A 16,885-nucleotide genomic window follows, 5' to 3' on the forward strand; every position below is an offset into this window, starting at 1 on the left:
AGGTTTCATTGCAAAGCATGATTAACCTATATGAGCGTGATGTCACATAAGCACCATAACAACTTATGGCTGCCAGCTGTTTTAAAAGCCATCCTAATTGGCTGAACACCTGAATGGGGGACCAATTTTGTGAAAGGCCAGCATTAGTTAAAATTATCCTGCACCTCTTAAAAGGGAGGAGCACAGCAGCTAGAGAGACTGTTAATATTTTACAGAAAATAAATCTAACCTGTAAAACGTTGAATAATAACATAGCATGAGAAAGAAAGTGATTGTCAGGATTTTTGAGTGAATAACCAGAGATCTTAGTTGAGAAGATGGTAAGTAAGAGAGATTTCGTGAAAGAAAAGCCTCAAAAACCAACCAGACTTGTGTTCAGGAAATAGTGGAAGTAAATAGCTGTGGAGGTCATTGCCAAAAGTCCAGCCGCAAGAATCTGGATAGACTCATGCAATAAGTACAATTCCCTCTGTAGCAGTCAATGTGAACGCTTTTTCAAATTCTATACCCAACCGTGAGCATTAGACACTGCCCAAAACAATCATTTGGTAACAACCTCCATCAATCAAGACCCATACTTGATATTTAAATGCTTCATCACACTCTTAGCACTACTACAAGCTTCACATGTTTCTCCTAGCTTGCAGACCCAGCCAGCTGTTTCCCCATGTCAGCTGCATTACATAAAAGGATTGCTAATTGCTCAATGACATTCTTCCCTCCCTGTTTCAGGACAAGATGGCACACAACTTGGGGCGACAGGAGCTCAGGCATGCCTATATATACGAACCCTTTTGGACAGTATCCTACTGAGCATTATCAACTGTCTCTTACATGACTGACTATGATCAGTAGAGCGGATGAAATCCTAGTGGGAGACAATAGACTTCTACTTATCCTCCTAACATCCCACAGTTTCTTCTCTTTGCAAGATGCAGATGGTATAAGCATGCACCTTTTACATTACCCTCATCATCTCAGACATTTAGCCTTTGTGCCTTTTTCCTTTCTCATAATCGAAAAGTGCAGCCACCAACAGACCAGTCACCTAGTGTACTCTTCATTTCCCCAATGTAGAGGAGATCATATTGTGAGCACCGAATGCAGTAGGCTAGATTCTGGGAAGTGTAGGTGAGGTGTTGCCTCACCTGGAAGGTATGTTTGGGCCCTTGGATACTGCGGAGGGAGGAGGTAAATGCACAGGTGTTGCACCTTCACCAGTTACAGGGGAAGGTGCCGTAGGGCTGTGGTGAGGTGTTGGGAGTGAAGGAAGTGTGGACCAGGGTGTCCTGGAGGGATCGGTCCCTGTGGAAGGCAGACAAGGGAGGGGAGGAGAATATGTGCCTGGAGGTGGTGGAAATGGTGCCTGATGATCTTCTGGATGTGGATGCTAGTGGGTTTGTAGTGGATGTTAGTTGTGTTCTGCCCACAAAAAAGACCCTGAACTATCTGTTGCCTGCCACTTTAATGCACCACCCTGTTCCCTGACCAACATGTTTGTCTGTGGCTTGCTGCAGTGTTCTAGTGAAGCTCAACGCAAGCTAGAAGAACAACACCTCATTTTCTTCCTGGGGACCCTGCAGCCCTTCAGACTCAATATTGAGTTCAATAATTTTAGGGCCTAAACTCTCCATGTCCCAGCCCCCTACGCCTCACACCAGGCCTTGTTACCACATAGCCTGCCATTACACACTACCTGTTATTAGTCACTAATAGTCCCCATTAATAACTATTCACTGTCCCATCCTGATCATTATCAACTCTTTATCTGTCCAGCTGCTCTTCTTTCTCTTTAGGCTCTATCCTATTGTTTACTCCCTACCCCACCCCCCTCCCCTTTTTCCTGCATGTATAAACTCACATTTCCCCAGCCACCATCAGTTCTGAGGAAGGGTCACCGGACCCGAAACATTATCTCGGTTTTTTCCTTCACAGATGCTGCCAGACCTGCTGAACCTTTCCAGCAACTTTGTTTTTGTGACATCCTAGTGAACCTCCTCTGTACTACCTGTCATGCTATCACAACCTTTCGACAGTGACGTGACCACAACTGTACACAGTAGCCCAGCTGCAGCCCAACCAATGCTAGGTACAGTTCCAGCATTACCTCCTTGTTCTTACACTTTATGCCACAACTGATGAAAGCAAATGTCCCTATGTCTTCTCAACTATCCTGTTCATGTACTCTGCTGATTTCAGGGTTTTGTAAATAATTACCCCAAGATTCTTCTGTTCCTCTGAGCTATGTAGTGTCCTGCTATTCACTGAATACTCCCCATCTATTTTCTTCTTCCAAAGTGCATCACCTGGCGCTTATCAGGGCTAAATACCATCAGCCACTGCTCTGCCCATCTGACCAACTCATCTGTATCTTTTTGCAACCTAAAACCATCTTCTTCACTGTTAACCAGCCTACCAATTTTGTTGGCATCTGCAAACTTGCTTAACATTCCACCTGCATTTTTATCTACATCACTTATGCATATATCAAACAAAAAAGGGTCTCAGTATTGATCCTTGTGATACGCTGCTGGGCAATGGCCTCCAGTCACTCAAAAAGCCTTCTACCACTACCTTTGTGTCCTATTACTAAGCCAATTTCTGATCCGTCTCACCCAAGTTTCCCTGAAGTCCAAGTGCTTTAACATTCTCAGTCAGTCTCATGTGGTACGTTGTCAAAAGCTTTGCTAAAATCTATACAAACTACAACAACTAAATCTTCCTCATCTATATTCTAATAAATGTGTCAGGCATGACCACCCTCTAACAAAGCCATGCTGACTATCCTTACTTAACCCATACTCATCCAAGTGGATATTAATTCTCTCCTTCAAAATGTTCTCCAATAGTTTCCCTTCGACTGACGTGAGACACTTGCCTTCCAAAAGCTGTGCTTTCCTGTGTGACTCCCTTCTTCAAAGACGCTTAGTGCCTGATTTAGGGAGCCTGTTTTGGGAAGGGATTTGAGAAGCTTATACTTACCATTGTACCTTTGCTTCTTCCTATCTTTTTGTACCACTCCTTCTCCCTGACCCTTTCCCTACCCTCATTCACCTGGGTCCAGTGGCCCAATGATCCCAGCAGCAGTCCTGGCAAGGGAGAGCTGCTGGTCTTTTATAAGCCAATATCTCACAGTAAGTGGAATTTCCACCCTTGGGTATACAATCCCAGGCAAAGCTGATGCTGGCCTCAATATTGAGTGTCTGATAGGCACTTATTTAATTGGACAGGTCATTATAAGTGATGCAGGTTTCCGTTCATTCTCCAGCTAGTATGCTGGACTGGGGTCAATTACATTGAATTCTGCCCCATGTTTCTAGTCTCCGTTGTATTGTGTTTATAGAAGATTTAGGTTTCTTCATGAAGAATAAAAGGCATATTATTTAACTGGTGAGAGTTTGCAAAACTCAGAGTTGCAAAAAGACCTGGATGACGTAGAGCACAGAATCATAGAGTATTTCCAGTGCTGGAGAGCATTTGGCCCATTGTCTCAGTACTGGCTCCCAAAAGAGCTACCAGCTAGTCCTTTTCTTCAACCCTATCTCCGTAGCTCTCTAAATTCATCACTTTCGAATATACGTCAGGATCTCTTTGGATGAGTTGCAAAAGGCTAGTGTGCAGGTACAGTAAATAATTAGAAAAGCTAATAAGATATTATAGTTTACTGTGAGCAGATTTGAACACAAAAATATGGAGGTTACAGTTCCATTACACAGGCTATTGGTGAGACCATCAATGGAGTACAGTCAGTATTGGTCTCCTTGTTTATGGAAGCATGTGAATGCATTGGAAGCAGTTCAGAGAAGGGTTATTAGGCTAATACCTGGTTGTGTTATGAGGATAGGTAAGACAAACTAGATGTCTGCTGGACTTTACAAGAATAAAAGGTGACTTGATTGAAACATAAGAGGTCCTGAGGGCCCTGGATAGTATGGATGTGGAAAACATGCTCCCTTTTGGGAAGGTCTACAATTTTGAGTCACTGTCTAAAGGTAATAATAATTTAATGCAAAGATGAAAATTTTTTCCTGAGGGCCATGAGTTTTTGGAATTCTTCTCAAAGGTGTTCGAAGCAGACTCCTTGAATATTTTTAAGGCACTAGTAGAGGGCTGCTCCCTCAGCCTCCATTTAAAATGGGCAAATATCAGCACCCCTCCATCAAACACCAGATGGTGAGTGGCTTAGAGGGGAATTTGCAGATGTATCTGCTATCCTTTGAACTTGCTTTGTCATTCGATATGATCATGGTTGATCCTCCATCTCAATGCCGTATTCTTGCTTTCTCCTTGTACCCCTTTATGCCTTTAATATTTTAAAAAATTACTGGTCTCCTCTTTAAATATATTCAGTGACTTGGCTTCCACAGCCTTCTGTGGTAGATAATTCCACTGGTTCACCACCCTTGGGTAAAGAAATTCTTCCTCATTTCAGTTTTAAGTGGTCTACGCCCTATCCTAGGACTGTATCCCCGTTTCTAAGCTCACCAATCAGGGAAAACATCCTTCCTACATTAAGTCTGTTGAGCCCTGTTAGATTTATGCATTTTAATCAGATACCCCACTCATTCTTCTAAACTCTAGCGAGTACAGGCCCAATTAAACTAATCTCTACTCATTGGACAGTCCTGCCATCCTTGGCGTCAGCTGAGCGTACCTCTGATGCACTCCCTTTATGGCAAGTGTATCCTTTCTTACGTAATATTCCAAGTGTAGTCTTCACCAAGGCCCTATATAACTGCAGTAAGATATCCCTAGTTATGAACTCCTATTCTGTTGCAGTGAAGACCAATATACTATTTACCTTCTTAACTGCTTGCTGCAGCTGCCTGGTAAACAAGGACATCCAGATTCGTTTATAAATTCACATTTGCCAATGTGTCACCATTTAACTAATACTTTGCCTTTCTGTTTTTCATATCAAGTCTATACCTTCACATTTAGCCATGTTGTACCAGATCTGTCATGCGTGGTCTACTCAACATGACTAAACAACCTCAAAACCTCCTTGTATCCTCCTCACAACTCACAATCCTGTCCAGTTTTGTGTCGTCCGCAAACTGGGAAATGTTGCACATGGTTTCCTCATCAATGCAGTTTGTATACATTATCAATAGTTATAGCCCAAGCACTGTTCCTTGTGATACTCATTAGTCTTCTATTCAGGCGGAAAAAGACCCATTTATTTCCAGTTCTGTTTCCTGTTTGTTAACCAATTCTTGAACAATGCCAATATCATGCCACTGCATTACCCTTTATCCAATGTGCTTTTACTTTCTCCACTAACCTATTTTGATCGACCTTATTAATTACACCACATCCACTGGTCCACACTTATTTATTCTATTTACATCCTCAAAAAACTCCAGTAGAATTGTTAAGCATGGTTTGCCTTTCATAAATCTATGCTGGCTTTGTCCAGTCTGGTTAATGCTTTCCAAATATTCTTCTATCACTACCTTTATAATCAACTGTAGCATTTTCCACACTATTTACCTTTCATAATGTGAGAGAAACTATGCTAGTCAAAAACATGGAAGAGCATGACAAGACAAGAAATTTGTGGAATCTTTTTTAATTGAGTTGATTATAATATCACTGCTGTTATGTACTTATGTTACCTTCTACAGGAGCTAGTATTGAAATGACAAAAGAAGACCCTTTTGTAGAACCCTCCAATGATGAGGACTCTGTGAGTGGAAGTTACAGCACTGTATCCTCAGAATCTGTGAGGCCGGTTGTTCATCCTGTCGTTTCAGCACCTATGCCTACTGATTGTGGTAAGCAATTTCTTTCCATCGACCAGCTTTGTGAAAGATTGGACTACTTACCTGCACTCTTACATTAACGAATTCATCTTTTCGATGATGAATTATACCTTGTGATGTATTTATGTAGTGCATTGCTATGATCTCGAAGGAAGCCACAAGCTTTAAAAAGAAATTCAATCTCCCAGTTATTAATTGAAAGAAGTTAACAAGATTTAACATTTTAAAAAATCCTTTACTGGAAAAGATTTAATCCAGAAAAGGACTACTAACTTAATACTATGGTTGGAAACTTTCTATGCCCTGAATAACATGGGCCATACAAACAAGTTGGGAAAATCCTGAGAGATGGCCAGACAGGATCGTCTTAACATCAAGAACAAAAAGTCCCTTTTTCCAACCTAGTGTTGAATGGCAAGATGAGATTTTTGTTAGTTAGGAACAAAAGATCTATTTGCCTACATAAACATTATTCACTAATCTCACTTTGATTTATATGCAGCTCTCTATTCTCCCAACCACTGGATAGAAACTGGAAACTGACAACTTGGGATATGAAAGTCAGAGTGGTAACCCGATTAATCTAGCTCGCCGCTTGCTCCTTATGACCTCCATCTTTGATGCCAGACACCAACATCACAGGACACTTTCCGAGGCCAGCAACAGTAGCATCCCCATTCATGGATCTTGGCATCCGACCAATATTAAGCTCACCCACAATCACGACATACTCCAGGACACTTACAGTATGCTTTTTAAAATACGTTCATGGGAAGCAGAGATTGCTGGTTTGGCCAGCATATTTTGCCCATGCCTAGCTGCTCTTCAAAAGGCGGTGGTAATCTGCCTTCTTGAACCACTGTTTTCCACTCAGTACAGGTAGACCTACAATGCCATTAGGGCAGGAGTTGTAGAATTTTGACTCAGTGACCCTGATGGAATGGCAGTGTATTTCTACATCAGAATGGTGAGTGATTTGGAGGGGAATTTGCAGGTGGCGATGTTCCCATGTGTCTGCTTCCCTTGTCCTTCTAGGTTGTAGGGGTTGAGTGTTTGGTTGGTGCTGTCTAAGGAGCTATGGAGAATTTCTGCACTGCATCTTGTAGATTTCACAATGCTAGAGCATTGATAGTAGAGAGACTGAATGTTTGTGAAAATGATTTCATTTAATTGGATGCGATGTCCTCAATAGTATCAAGCTTCTCGAGTGTTGTTGGAGCTGCAGTTATTCAGGAAAGTGGGGAGTGTTCCTTCACAGTGTTGACTTGTGGCTTTTAGATAGTGGACAAACATCCGGGAGTCAGGAGATGTGTTACTGGATACAAGATTCTTAGCCTCTGACCTGTTCTTGTAGCCACAGTTCAGTTACTAGTCAATGGTAACCACAAGTTTGCTGATATTGGAAGATTCAGCAGTGGTAATGTTTAGATTATCTCGTTGGAAATTGTCTTTGCTTGCCACTTGTCAGCCTAAATCTAGATGTTGTCCAGGCCTTGCTTTATTTGAATATGAATCGCTTGAGGAGTCAGGAAATTATGTTGAACATTGTTCAATTATTCATGACCATCCCCACTTCTGATTTTATGATGGAAGGAAGGTTATTGATGAAGCAGCTGAAGATGGTTGGGTCTAGATCACTACTGTGAAGAATTCCTGCGCTGATCTCATGGAGTTGAGATGACTGACCTCCCAACAACCATAGCCATCTTATTTTGTGCTAGGTGATACTCCAACTAGCAGACTGTTTTGCTCATATGTGATGGCTCTTTGATGCCGTACTGCATCAAATTCAGTCTTTATATCAAGTGCAGGGAATCTCACTTCACCTTTGGAATTTGGCTTTTGTCTGTTTGAAGTACGACTGTAATGAGGTAATGGAACGGGCAGAATACAAGCTTAGCCTCAAACAAATGCTGCTGAATACTCTTGTTGACATCCTCCTGTCATTTTAGTGATGATTGAGAGAAGGGAGATGGGTTGGTGACTGATTTGGGTTGGGTTTATCCTGCTTTTTTGTGTGCAGGACATACTTGGGCAATTTTCCACATAGCTGGGTGGATGTCAGTAGCTGATTTTTTAAAAATCCAGTCACAAGATGAGGGCATCACTGCTAGGCTAGCATTGGTTGCCCATCCCAATTGCCCAGTGGGCAGTTGAGAGTCAACCACATGTAGGCTAGACCAGGTGAGGATGGCAGTTTCATTCGCTAAAGGACATTAATGAACCAGGTGAGGTTTTCCTAGCAATCGATTCATGGTCCTCATAACACTCTTAATTCCAACATTTTTTTAAAAAAGTCAATTCAAATTCCAAAACATTACCTGGCTCTCTGGCTTAATAGATAATACCACTAGGCTGTTAACTCCCTAGTGAACAACTTGGCCAGTGACAAGTTCTGGACATGTGTCTTCTGTAACACTGCCACTGTTGTCACGGCCAGCAACCCTTGCTTCTAGCTATTTCTGGATGTCACACAGAATGAATAAAATTGCTGACTGGATTTTAGAGGAGGCTGCAGTGGTTCACCCATTCAGCACTTCTGGCTGAAGATTGTTGCCAATACTTTAGCCTTATCTTTTCTACTAATGTTCTGTGCTCCTCCATCATTGAGGATGAGGATGTTTATGGACCATTTTGCTCCATTGTGTGTTCAAGTGTCCACCACTATTCATGACTGGAAGTAGAGGAACTGTAGAGCTTTGACCTTACCTTGGTTGTAAGATTGAGAATTGCTGAGAGGAGGTTTAGAGTATACATGCATTTTTAATGAGTTTGTACAACCTATGATATGAAGAAGTTGTGGTTGATAGTTCAGTATGCTAAAAGGAAATAGAAGAGAAACCTGTTGTCTGGCAACAGGTTATGATACATACAAAGGGAGAGAGATGAAAGCGTGTGGGTATTTGAAAGAATGGAAGCAGAAAGGTTAAATTGTTTAGGAAGAAATCTTGCAATATAGCTGTGAACTGAGTTTAGGGAACCTGTGCCTCATCTGAAGTTAAAGCGATGTTAAACTTAGTTTGCAGTTTGTTTGAGATATCTCAAGCAGAGGTGCCAGCTGAATAGCATCTAGCAAATGCACTGGAATTTGCCCGAAGGAAACCGCAGTGCTGTCCTGGTCAAGATGTCTTCGTGCAGACATTGTGGTGATTCTTTGCTGGGGTTTGGTGTTTGTGGGAATATTGCTGGGATAAAAGCAATAGTGTGAGATTGAACCTTTTTGCTAGTGCTTGTACTGAAATCATTCCAATCTTCTTGCCTAGTGCAACATAGTTCATGGGCTTTCCTTGTTTAGTAAATCTTTTGTTTTTATTTTAATTGACTTGTGGGATGCAGCCACCATTTTAATTGCCAGTCTGCATTGCCCTTAAGAAGGTGGTGATTAGTGGCTTTCTTGAACTACTGCAGTCCATGTTCTTTCGGTAGACCCATAATGTCCTTTGCAAAGGAATTCCAGGATTTTGACCCAGCAACACTGAAGGAGTGGAGATATATTTTCACATTAGGATGGTGAGTGTTTTGGAGGTGAACTTGCAGGTAGTGGTATCAATATCCCATGTATCTCCTTCCCTTGCCCTTCTCAATGGAAGTGGTTGTAGGTTTAGAAGATGCTGTACAAGGATCTTTGGTGAGTTTCTTAGTGTTAAAAGTACAATGTAGACTTCTGTGATAATAAAATGTGAGGCTGGATGAACACAGCAGGCCCAGCAGCATCTCAGGAGCACAAAAGCTGACGTTTCGGGCCTAGACCCTTCATCAGAGAGGGGGATGGGGTGAGGGTTCTGGAATAAACAGGGAGAGAGGGGGAGGCGGACCGAAGATGGAGAGAAAAGAAGATAGGTGGAGAGGAGAGTATAGGTGGGGAGGTAGGGAGGGGATAGGTCAGTCCAGGGAAGACGGACAGGTCAAGGAGGTGGGATGAGGTTAGTAGGTAGGAGATGGAGGTGCGGCTTGGGGTGGGAGGAAGGGATGGGTGAGAGGAAGAACAGGTTAGGGAGGCCAGCCTGTCTCTGCCTCCCTAACCTGTTCTTCCTCTCACCCATCCCCTCCTCCCACCCCGAGCCGCACCTCCATCTCCTGCCTACTAACCTCATCCCACCTCCTTGAACTGTCTGTCTTCCCTGGACTGACCTATCCCCTCCCTACCTCCCCACCTATACTCTCCTCTCCACCTATCTTCTTTTCTCTCCATCTTAGGTCCGCCTCCCCCTCTCTCCCTGTTTATTCCAGAACCCTCACCCCATCCCCCTCTCTGATGAAGGGTCTAGGCCCGAAACATCAGCTTTTGTGCTCCTGAGATGCTGCTTGGCCTGCTGTGTTCATCCAGCCTCACGTTTTATTATCTTGGATTCTCCAGCATCTGCAGTTCCCATTATCACTTGTAGACTTCTGTGAATGTGTTCAGTAGCTGACATAATGAGTAAAAAAAAGTAGAGTCTTTCAAACTAACTTTCATTCTGGGATCTGATCTGTCATATGTTAACTTCAGCCGGGATTACAACAGGTACCCTGCAGTAACACCAAGATTTCAGAAACTATACTTCCTAGAGGGACAAGGGCAGCATATGCATGAGCACATTACAACTGCTGGTTCATGCTTAAGTCATACGCCATCTTGACTAGGAACTATATCACCAATGCTTCACCATAGTGGAATCAAAATTCTAAAACTTTTCCCAGTAGTCAGAAATCAAATGACACCAGGTTACAGTCCAACAGGTGTATCTGATATCTCAAGTTTTCGGAGTGCTGCTAACTTTAGGTGAAGTGACTTTACCTGATGAAGGAGCAGTGCTCTGAAAGCTTGAGATTTCAAATAAACCTGTTGGACCATAACCTGATGTCATGTAACTTATGGAAGGGCAACCAATGTTGGCCTTGCCAGTAATACCCATATTATTATTTTTAAAAAGTTCACAGGTTTTGTTTCTCGCTGCATCATCTGTTTCCCTCTTTTTTTAACTTGTGCAGTTTTTGTTTAGTTAGATACAATGAATTTGAGGAGAATTCACCCTTGAAAATTCAGTTGGCAGTAATGTTTAATTAGATGTTCTCATATTTTCTCTGTGAATGATTCAAATCATTTTGTGCTTCTTCACGGCCTTTTCTCATTTTAATTCTATCAATGTGCAAAACAGTCACTGATAGAAATTTGCACACACACAATTACATTACATGTTCTAGTTTTTGTTTTGGTACTGTCACTGAGTGAAATGTTAAGTATATTTTTGACATGACTACAATTGTTGTTAAATGATTTGTATCAATTGGACATTCTGAAAAGTGATCACTTAGTGAAAATGTACCACTGTGTGAAGTGTAGTTTTGGTAATTACATTTTGAAGAGTGATAATTGAAACATGGACCATTGTCTAAAAGAAATCTAAGAATTAGAACTATTAATAGTTTTTAAAGACAAAGTTCTTTGAAATTATGTCTTCATTTACACATTTTCTTCTATCTGGGCTTTGCATCAGATCATACATAACTGCGTCTGTTGAAGCACACACAGTAACGGTAATGTTTCAAATAAACTATTGCAGAATGACTTTATCTTCATTAGTTTCTGAATACAAAGCAGATTGCTTCCGATTTCCTTTTTGAACTAATGGATTTAATTTAAACTTTTCAAAAATTTCACATGAAGACAAAAATGTATTTATTTGACAGTATATGAACATGCTTTATAGGGGGAGCCCACATGTTCTTTGATTTAAGCTTCAGTTAGCGCTGTGATGACCTTGAACTGCATTTCAAATATATTGATTCTCTGGACTTTTTCTATCATGCTCTGAACAGTGGTGTTTGTCGGCTGTGTGTTCAGTATTTAGCTCTGCCATGAAAAACAGGCTTTCTGTGGTATCTACAACTTCCCTGGTTGACGGTATGCTCACAACAGTACAACTGAAAGTATAGTTACACTCACCTTTCAAATCTTTGATGCCATTCATGGTGACCTACCTGACTTGTTTCATGTGAAACAAAACAAAGTACGAGGGAAATTCAGCAGGCCTGGCGGCATCTGTGGAGAGAAAAACAGTTACATTTTGAGTCTAGTAACCCACCTGTAGAACTTGTTTGACATGAAGCCGTTTTGTTTGCTGACGCTTATGGCCTGTTTGATCCTTTCGCACATACTCGCAGCATGTCCAAGGACATCTGATATTCCAGGAAGCTTATAATCAGTTGTCACTAGCATCCCACCTGACAGACCTTTGAACATTATTTGGAGCATCTGTAGGCACAGAGTCTTCTCATTTAAATCACTGTTGTAATTAATGAGAGCAGACTGTTTGGCTTCAATATGGGTTCCATCAGAGTGATATTAGCTTCAAGCCATTTGTAATTTTTCTCTGGTTTCCCAAATTGTGATGATCCAGTATTGTAGAGGGTATCTTGAAGTATAATCCATTTTGGTCTGCACTCTGTTTGAGAACATCAGAGAGGGCTCAGTTGAGTCAAGAAACTGCTTTTATTTATTAGATATTGATATGAGTACACAATTACTGGTTTGAATGAAGAAACATCAAGGATTGCCACCTAAAACATGCGATCTCCCTTTTAAAACAGTTGTGAGGAGGAATTTTCTCTTAGAATTTGCAATTCCCTCTTAAGAAATAAATATGTCCAAAACTGAGTTTCACAGATTTTTGATTAGCAGAAGAACTGAGGGTTATAAGGGTCAGGCATGCAAATAGAGTTAAGGCCATAGCAGATCATCCGGATCGTATCAACTGTTGGAGAAGGCTCAAGGAGCCAACAAACATATCCCTGCTCCTATATGTTATGTTCTTAAGGCTCACATCAAGGAGTCATCTATATCATGGCCAGAACTTTGTAGTTGCATGTATTGAGAATACTCTGCAGAGTCACTTTTGGTGATGATCCAATTCAATTGGTGCTAATCTGATCTTGATCCTGGATACAATGTGGCATGGTTTGATCTGAATAAAAGGGATTGGTTACATAAAGCTAGTGATAGCTGCAAATCTCAATCAGTGTCTCCTGTCATTAATCCTTCTCAGGCCAGGACATCTAAGGTAGGAGGGTCAGAGATAGCAAGAACTGCAGAGGCTGGAGTCAGAGACAACACAGTGTGGAACTGGAGGAACACAGCAGGCCAGGCAGCATCAGAGGAGCAAGAAAGTTGACGATTCGGAGCAGGACCCTTCTTCAGAAATAAGAAGAGGAGAGGGAGTTCAGAAATAAATATAGAGAGGAGGGGCTGGGGAATGTAGGTGGGATGGTGATAGGTGAGTGCAGGTGGGAGTGATAGGGATTGGTCAGTGAGGTGGGAGGGACAGATAGGTGGAAGAGAGGATGGACAGGCTGTGTCAGGTCAAGTAGGCAGGGATGAGAGGGATGGTTGGTCATTGGATGATGCCGGGGTTGGGGAGATTTTGAAACTGGTAAAATCCACATTTAGGCCACTGGGCTGTAGACTCCCAAGGCAGAATATGAGGTTGCTGTTCCTCAGTTTGTGGGTTGCGTTAATCTGTGTTCATGCTTGCATTGATGTGGAGATGCTGGTGTTGGATAGGGGGTGGACAAGGTCAGAAGTCAGATGACACTAGGTTATAGTCTAGCAGATTTATTTGAAATCAAAGCTTTTGGAGCTTTACCCCTTCATCAGGTGAAGTGAGAGAGAAGCATGCAAGCACTAAATTTGTAGGCAGAGAGATGATTGAAGAGTGTGTGCTTGGCACGATAGCAGAGTCTGTCAGGTATAGCCTATATTGTAGGTCGACTTGAGTGGGTTCATGATCTACAGTCTTTTCAGGATCTTCTCTGCTTTCTTGCATCTCTGCAGAAGCTTGATTTCTGTGTCAATATGCATGATCTTGGAGATCCTCTCCACTTTTAGCTGGCAGTTTGAAGTGTCAGTGGTAGACATGTTTTTCCTGCCTACAGATTCAGTGTCTGTGTCCTTCTCTTGCACTTCCACTCTTGCATTGAAATCCCAAGGAGTCTAATATTTTCAAAGTTAGAGATTCTGCTGATGGCAGTGTCAGGCTTCTCATAGAAATGTCTTTTGCTCTTATGGTGCAGCACCATGTTGAAGTGTAGATATTTTGAGATGAACTGGCCCTGTTTGACTTGATAGGTCAGACAGATCACATTTTGAACTATCTGCAAGGGGATGGGAAAGTTCTGTCATCAAGAGTATTGATTTCCTTACAACGAAACTCACAACTTTCATATTTGTTTCCTTTGAACTCTTTCCCTGCCTGATGAACATGCAATGCTTTTCTTTCAGTGATTTGTTCTTGGCAAGCCCGGTGCCTTGTACGGAAGCTATGTCAACATTCTACCTATCAGCCTCCATGTTAATCATGGCTGTAATCTGTTTGTGAATTCCATGCACATAACCTTGAGGTTCTAACTAGCCAAAAATGGAATTTCCATCTTCTTTCTTTGGTTTGTTTGCCTGTTGTGCTGAATCCTATAAAATTGTAGACCAGAGTTTCTAAGATCGAAGCATCTATTGTAAAAGTTGACAGACTACAGTGGACCTGCGCCTTACGTGTCAGGAGGTGCCTGACTTGAAGTGGATGGTAGTTGACCAGTGGGACAGAATGATCCCTTCATTGTTTGAGACAGCCATAGCATCAGTTCTGTACAATAATCGAGTTGAGTTTATCACTCATAGCTGTTGTCTTCCCGACTGCATTTATACCTCTGCAGTGAAACTGAAGTGTCCTCTCTGGGGGCAAGCCTGGCCTGTCCACGTGTCGATGTCCCCCCACACTTGACTTCTCCAAATGAGTTCATGGGAATGCAAAGCGCTAAATTTGCCTCAGTTATTGGAGTTGTCAAAAAGATTACTTTGCCATAAAAGGTACTTTCTAGCTGGTATCAATCCTTATTACTCGAACTAAAAATAAGGCAATAGTCTTCAGTATTTAAACACCTGTAGTAAACCACTGCAGAATAAACTATTTTTGATTAATGCACCATGGGTATTTACAGCCATCTGCTTTATGAATAATGCTCGAGTGAGGTCAGTATTTCACATAGAATCTGACTTGTGTTTTCTTTGAAAGAAAACCCTACCTAAAACTAACCTATGCTCGTTGCATACATTTTGAAATCCAAGATACATAAATCTCTGAAGAAGGGTCCAGACCCAAAATGTCAGCTTTCCTACTCCTTTGATGCTGCTTGGCGACTGTGTTCATCCAGCTCTACACCTTGTTATCTTATATATAAATTACACCTCTTTTGTTACAAGCATGAAATTGTAACTTATGTTGCCTATTGTTTCACTTAAAAAGAATTAAATTTCTTTAACTTTAATAATAAAGCATTTAATAGATATCCATGCTCAGTGCTTCAACCTGAATGTGATGTCCCCCTTAGTAAAGTTTATAATCATTGATGCATTGCACTTTTGCACTGTATGAAAGACTCAAATATGTCTTTGAAGGCCAGTTCAAATAATCGTCATAATAACTGGAGAACAAGTTTCTCTTTTCCTTTGTCTTACGTTAAATGCCATTGTTGAGACGTTAGAAGACTAGTTTTTGAAAGTTAGTTTTTTTTATAGAAGATTGTATTTATAAAATTAGTTTGTAGTTAGTCAACTTTTTTTAAAATTCGTGGATGTGGGCATCACTGGCTGGACCAGCGTTTATTGCCCATTCCTAATTGCCCAAAGGGCAGTTAAGAATCAATCGCATTACTGTGCATCTGGAATCACATGTAGGCCAGACCAGGTAAGGAAAGCAAATTTGCTTCCCTAAAAGACATTAGTGAACCAGATGGGTTTTTTTTCCCTGACAGTTGGTAGCAGTTTCATGGTCGTCATTTATAGATTGGATTCCCTACAGTGTGGAAACAGGCCCTTCGGCCCAACAAGTCCACACCACCCGTTGGAGCATCCCACCCAGACTCATCCCTGATAACCCACACACCCCTGAACACTACGGACAATTTAGCATAGCCAGTCCACCTAGCCTGCACATCTTTGGACTGTGGGAGGAAACCGGACCATCCGGAGGAAAGCCACGCAGACACGGGGAGAATGCGCAAACTCCGCACAGACAGTTACCCGAGTCTGGAATCGAACCCGTGTCCCTGGCGCTGTGAGGCTGCAGCGCTAACCGCTGAACCACCGTGCCGCCCCTGTCAGGCAGGGAGGAAATGATAAGGTAAGGGAACCGTGGTTTACTAAAGAAATTGTATCTCTTGTAAAGCGGAAGAGGGAGGCTTATGTGACGATGAGACGAGATGCTTCAGATGAGGCGGTGGAGAATTACAGATTAATAGGAAGGATTTAAAGAGAGAGTTAAGAAGAGCAAGGAGGGGTCATGAGCAGACATTAGAAGGTAGAGTAAAGGAGAACCCTAAAGCTTTCTATAGGTATGTGAGGCATAAGAGGATGACTAGGGTCGGAATAGGGCCAGTCAAAGACAGAAGTGGGAAGTTGTGTATGGACCCTGTGGAGATCGGAGAGGTGCTAAACGAATATTTCTCATCTGTTTTCACTGAGGAACAGGAGAATATTGTAGAGGAGAAGACTGAGTTGCGGGCTACTAGAATTGAAAGGATTAAGGTTAGTAAGGAGGAGATGTTATCAATTCTAGAAGGTGTGAAGGTAGATGAATCCCCTGGGCCGGATGGGATTTTTCCGAGGATTCTCTGGAGAGCTAGGGAGGAGGTGGCGGAGCCTTTGGCTTTGATCTTTGAGTCCTCGTCTACAGGTTTAGTACCAGAGGACTGGAGGATTGCAAATGTTGTTCCCTTGTTCAAGAAGGGCAGTAAAGATGACCCAGGTAATTTTAGACCTGTGAGCCTTACATCTGTTGTAGGAAAAGTTTTGGAAAGGATTATGAGAGATAGGTTTTATAATCATCTAGCAAGCAACAATTTGATTGGAGATAGTCAGCATAGATTCGTCAAGGGCAGGTCGTGTCTCACAAACCTCATTGAGTTTTTTGAGAAGGTGACGAAGCATGTGGATGAGGGTAGGGCAGTTGACATGGTGTACATGGACTTCAGTAAAGCCTTTGATAAGGTTCCGCATGGTAGGCTATTGGAGAAAATACGGAGGCATGGGATTGAGGTAGATTTAGCAGTTTGGATTAGAAACTGGCTTTCTATATGAAGGTAACGAATGG

General features: G+C 42.0%; 1 protein-coding gene across 3 annotated transcripts in view; it reads left to right on the plus strand.

Annotated features, from left to right (window-relative positions):
* Positions 1 to 16,885, plus strand: part of LOC125454947 (CAP-Gly domain-containing linker protein 4-like) — a 265,594-nt gene that overhangs the window by 30,527 nt on the left and 218,182 nt on the right. For all 3 annotated transcript variants that reach the window (XM_048536323.2, XM_059648632.1, XM_059648633.1), the window contains exon 2: positions 5,628 to 5,777. In XM_048536323.2, the coding sequence (XP_048392280.1) occupies positions 5,642 to 5,777 (136 nt within the window). In that variant the 5' untranslated portion in view covers positions 5,628 to 5,641. The remainder of the gene's footprint in view (positions 1 to 5,627; positions 5,778 to 16,885) is intronic.

This window comes from Stegostoma tigrinum, chromosome 9 (assembly GCF_030684315.1).
Source record: "Stegostoma tigrinum isolate sSteTig4 chromosome 9, sSteTig4.hap1, whole genome shotgun sequence".
In the NCBI taxonomy this organism is placed as follows: Eukaryota; Metazoa; Chordata; class Chondrichthyes; order Orectolobiformes; family Stegostomatidae; genus Stegostoma; species Stegostoma tigrinum.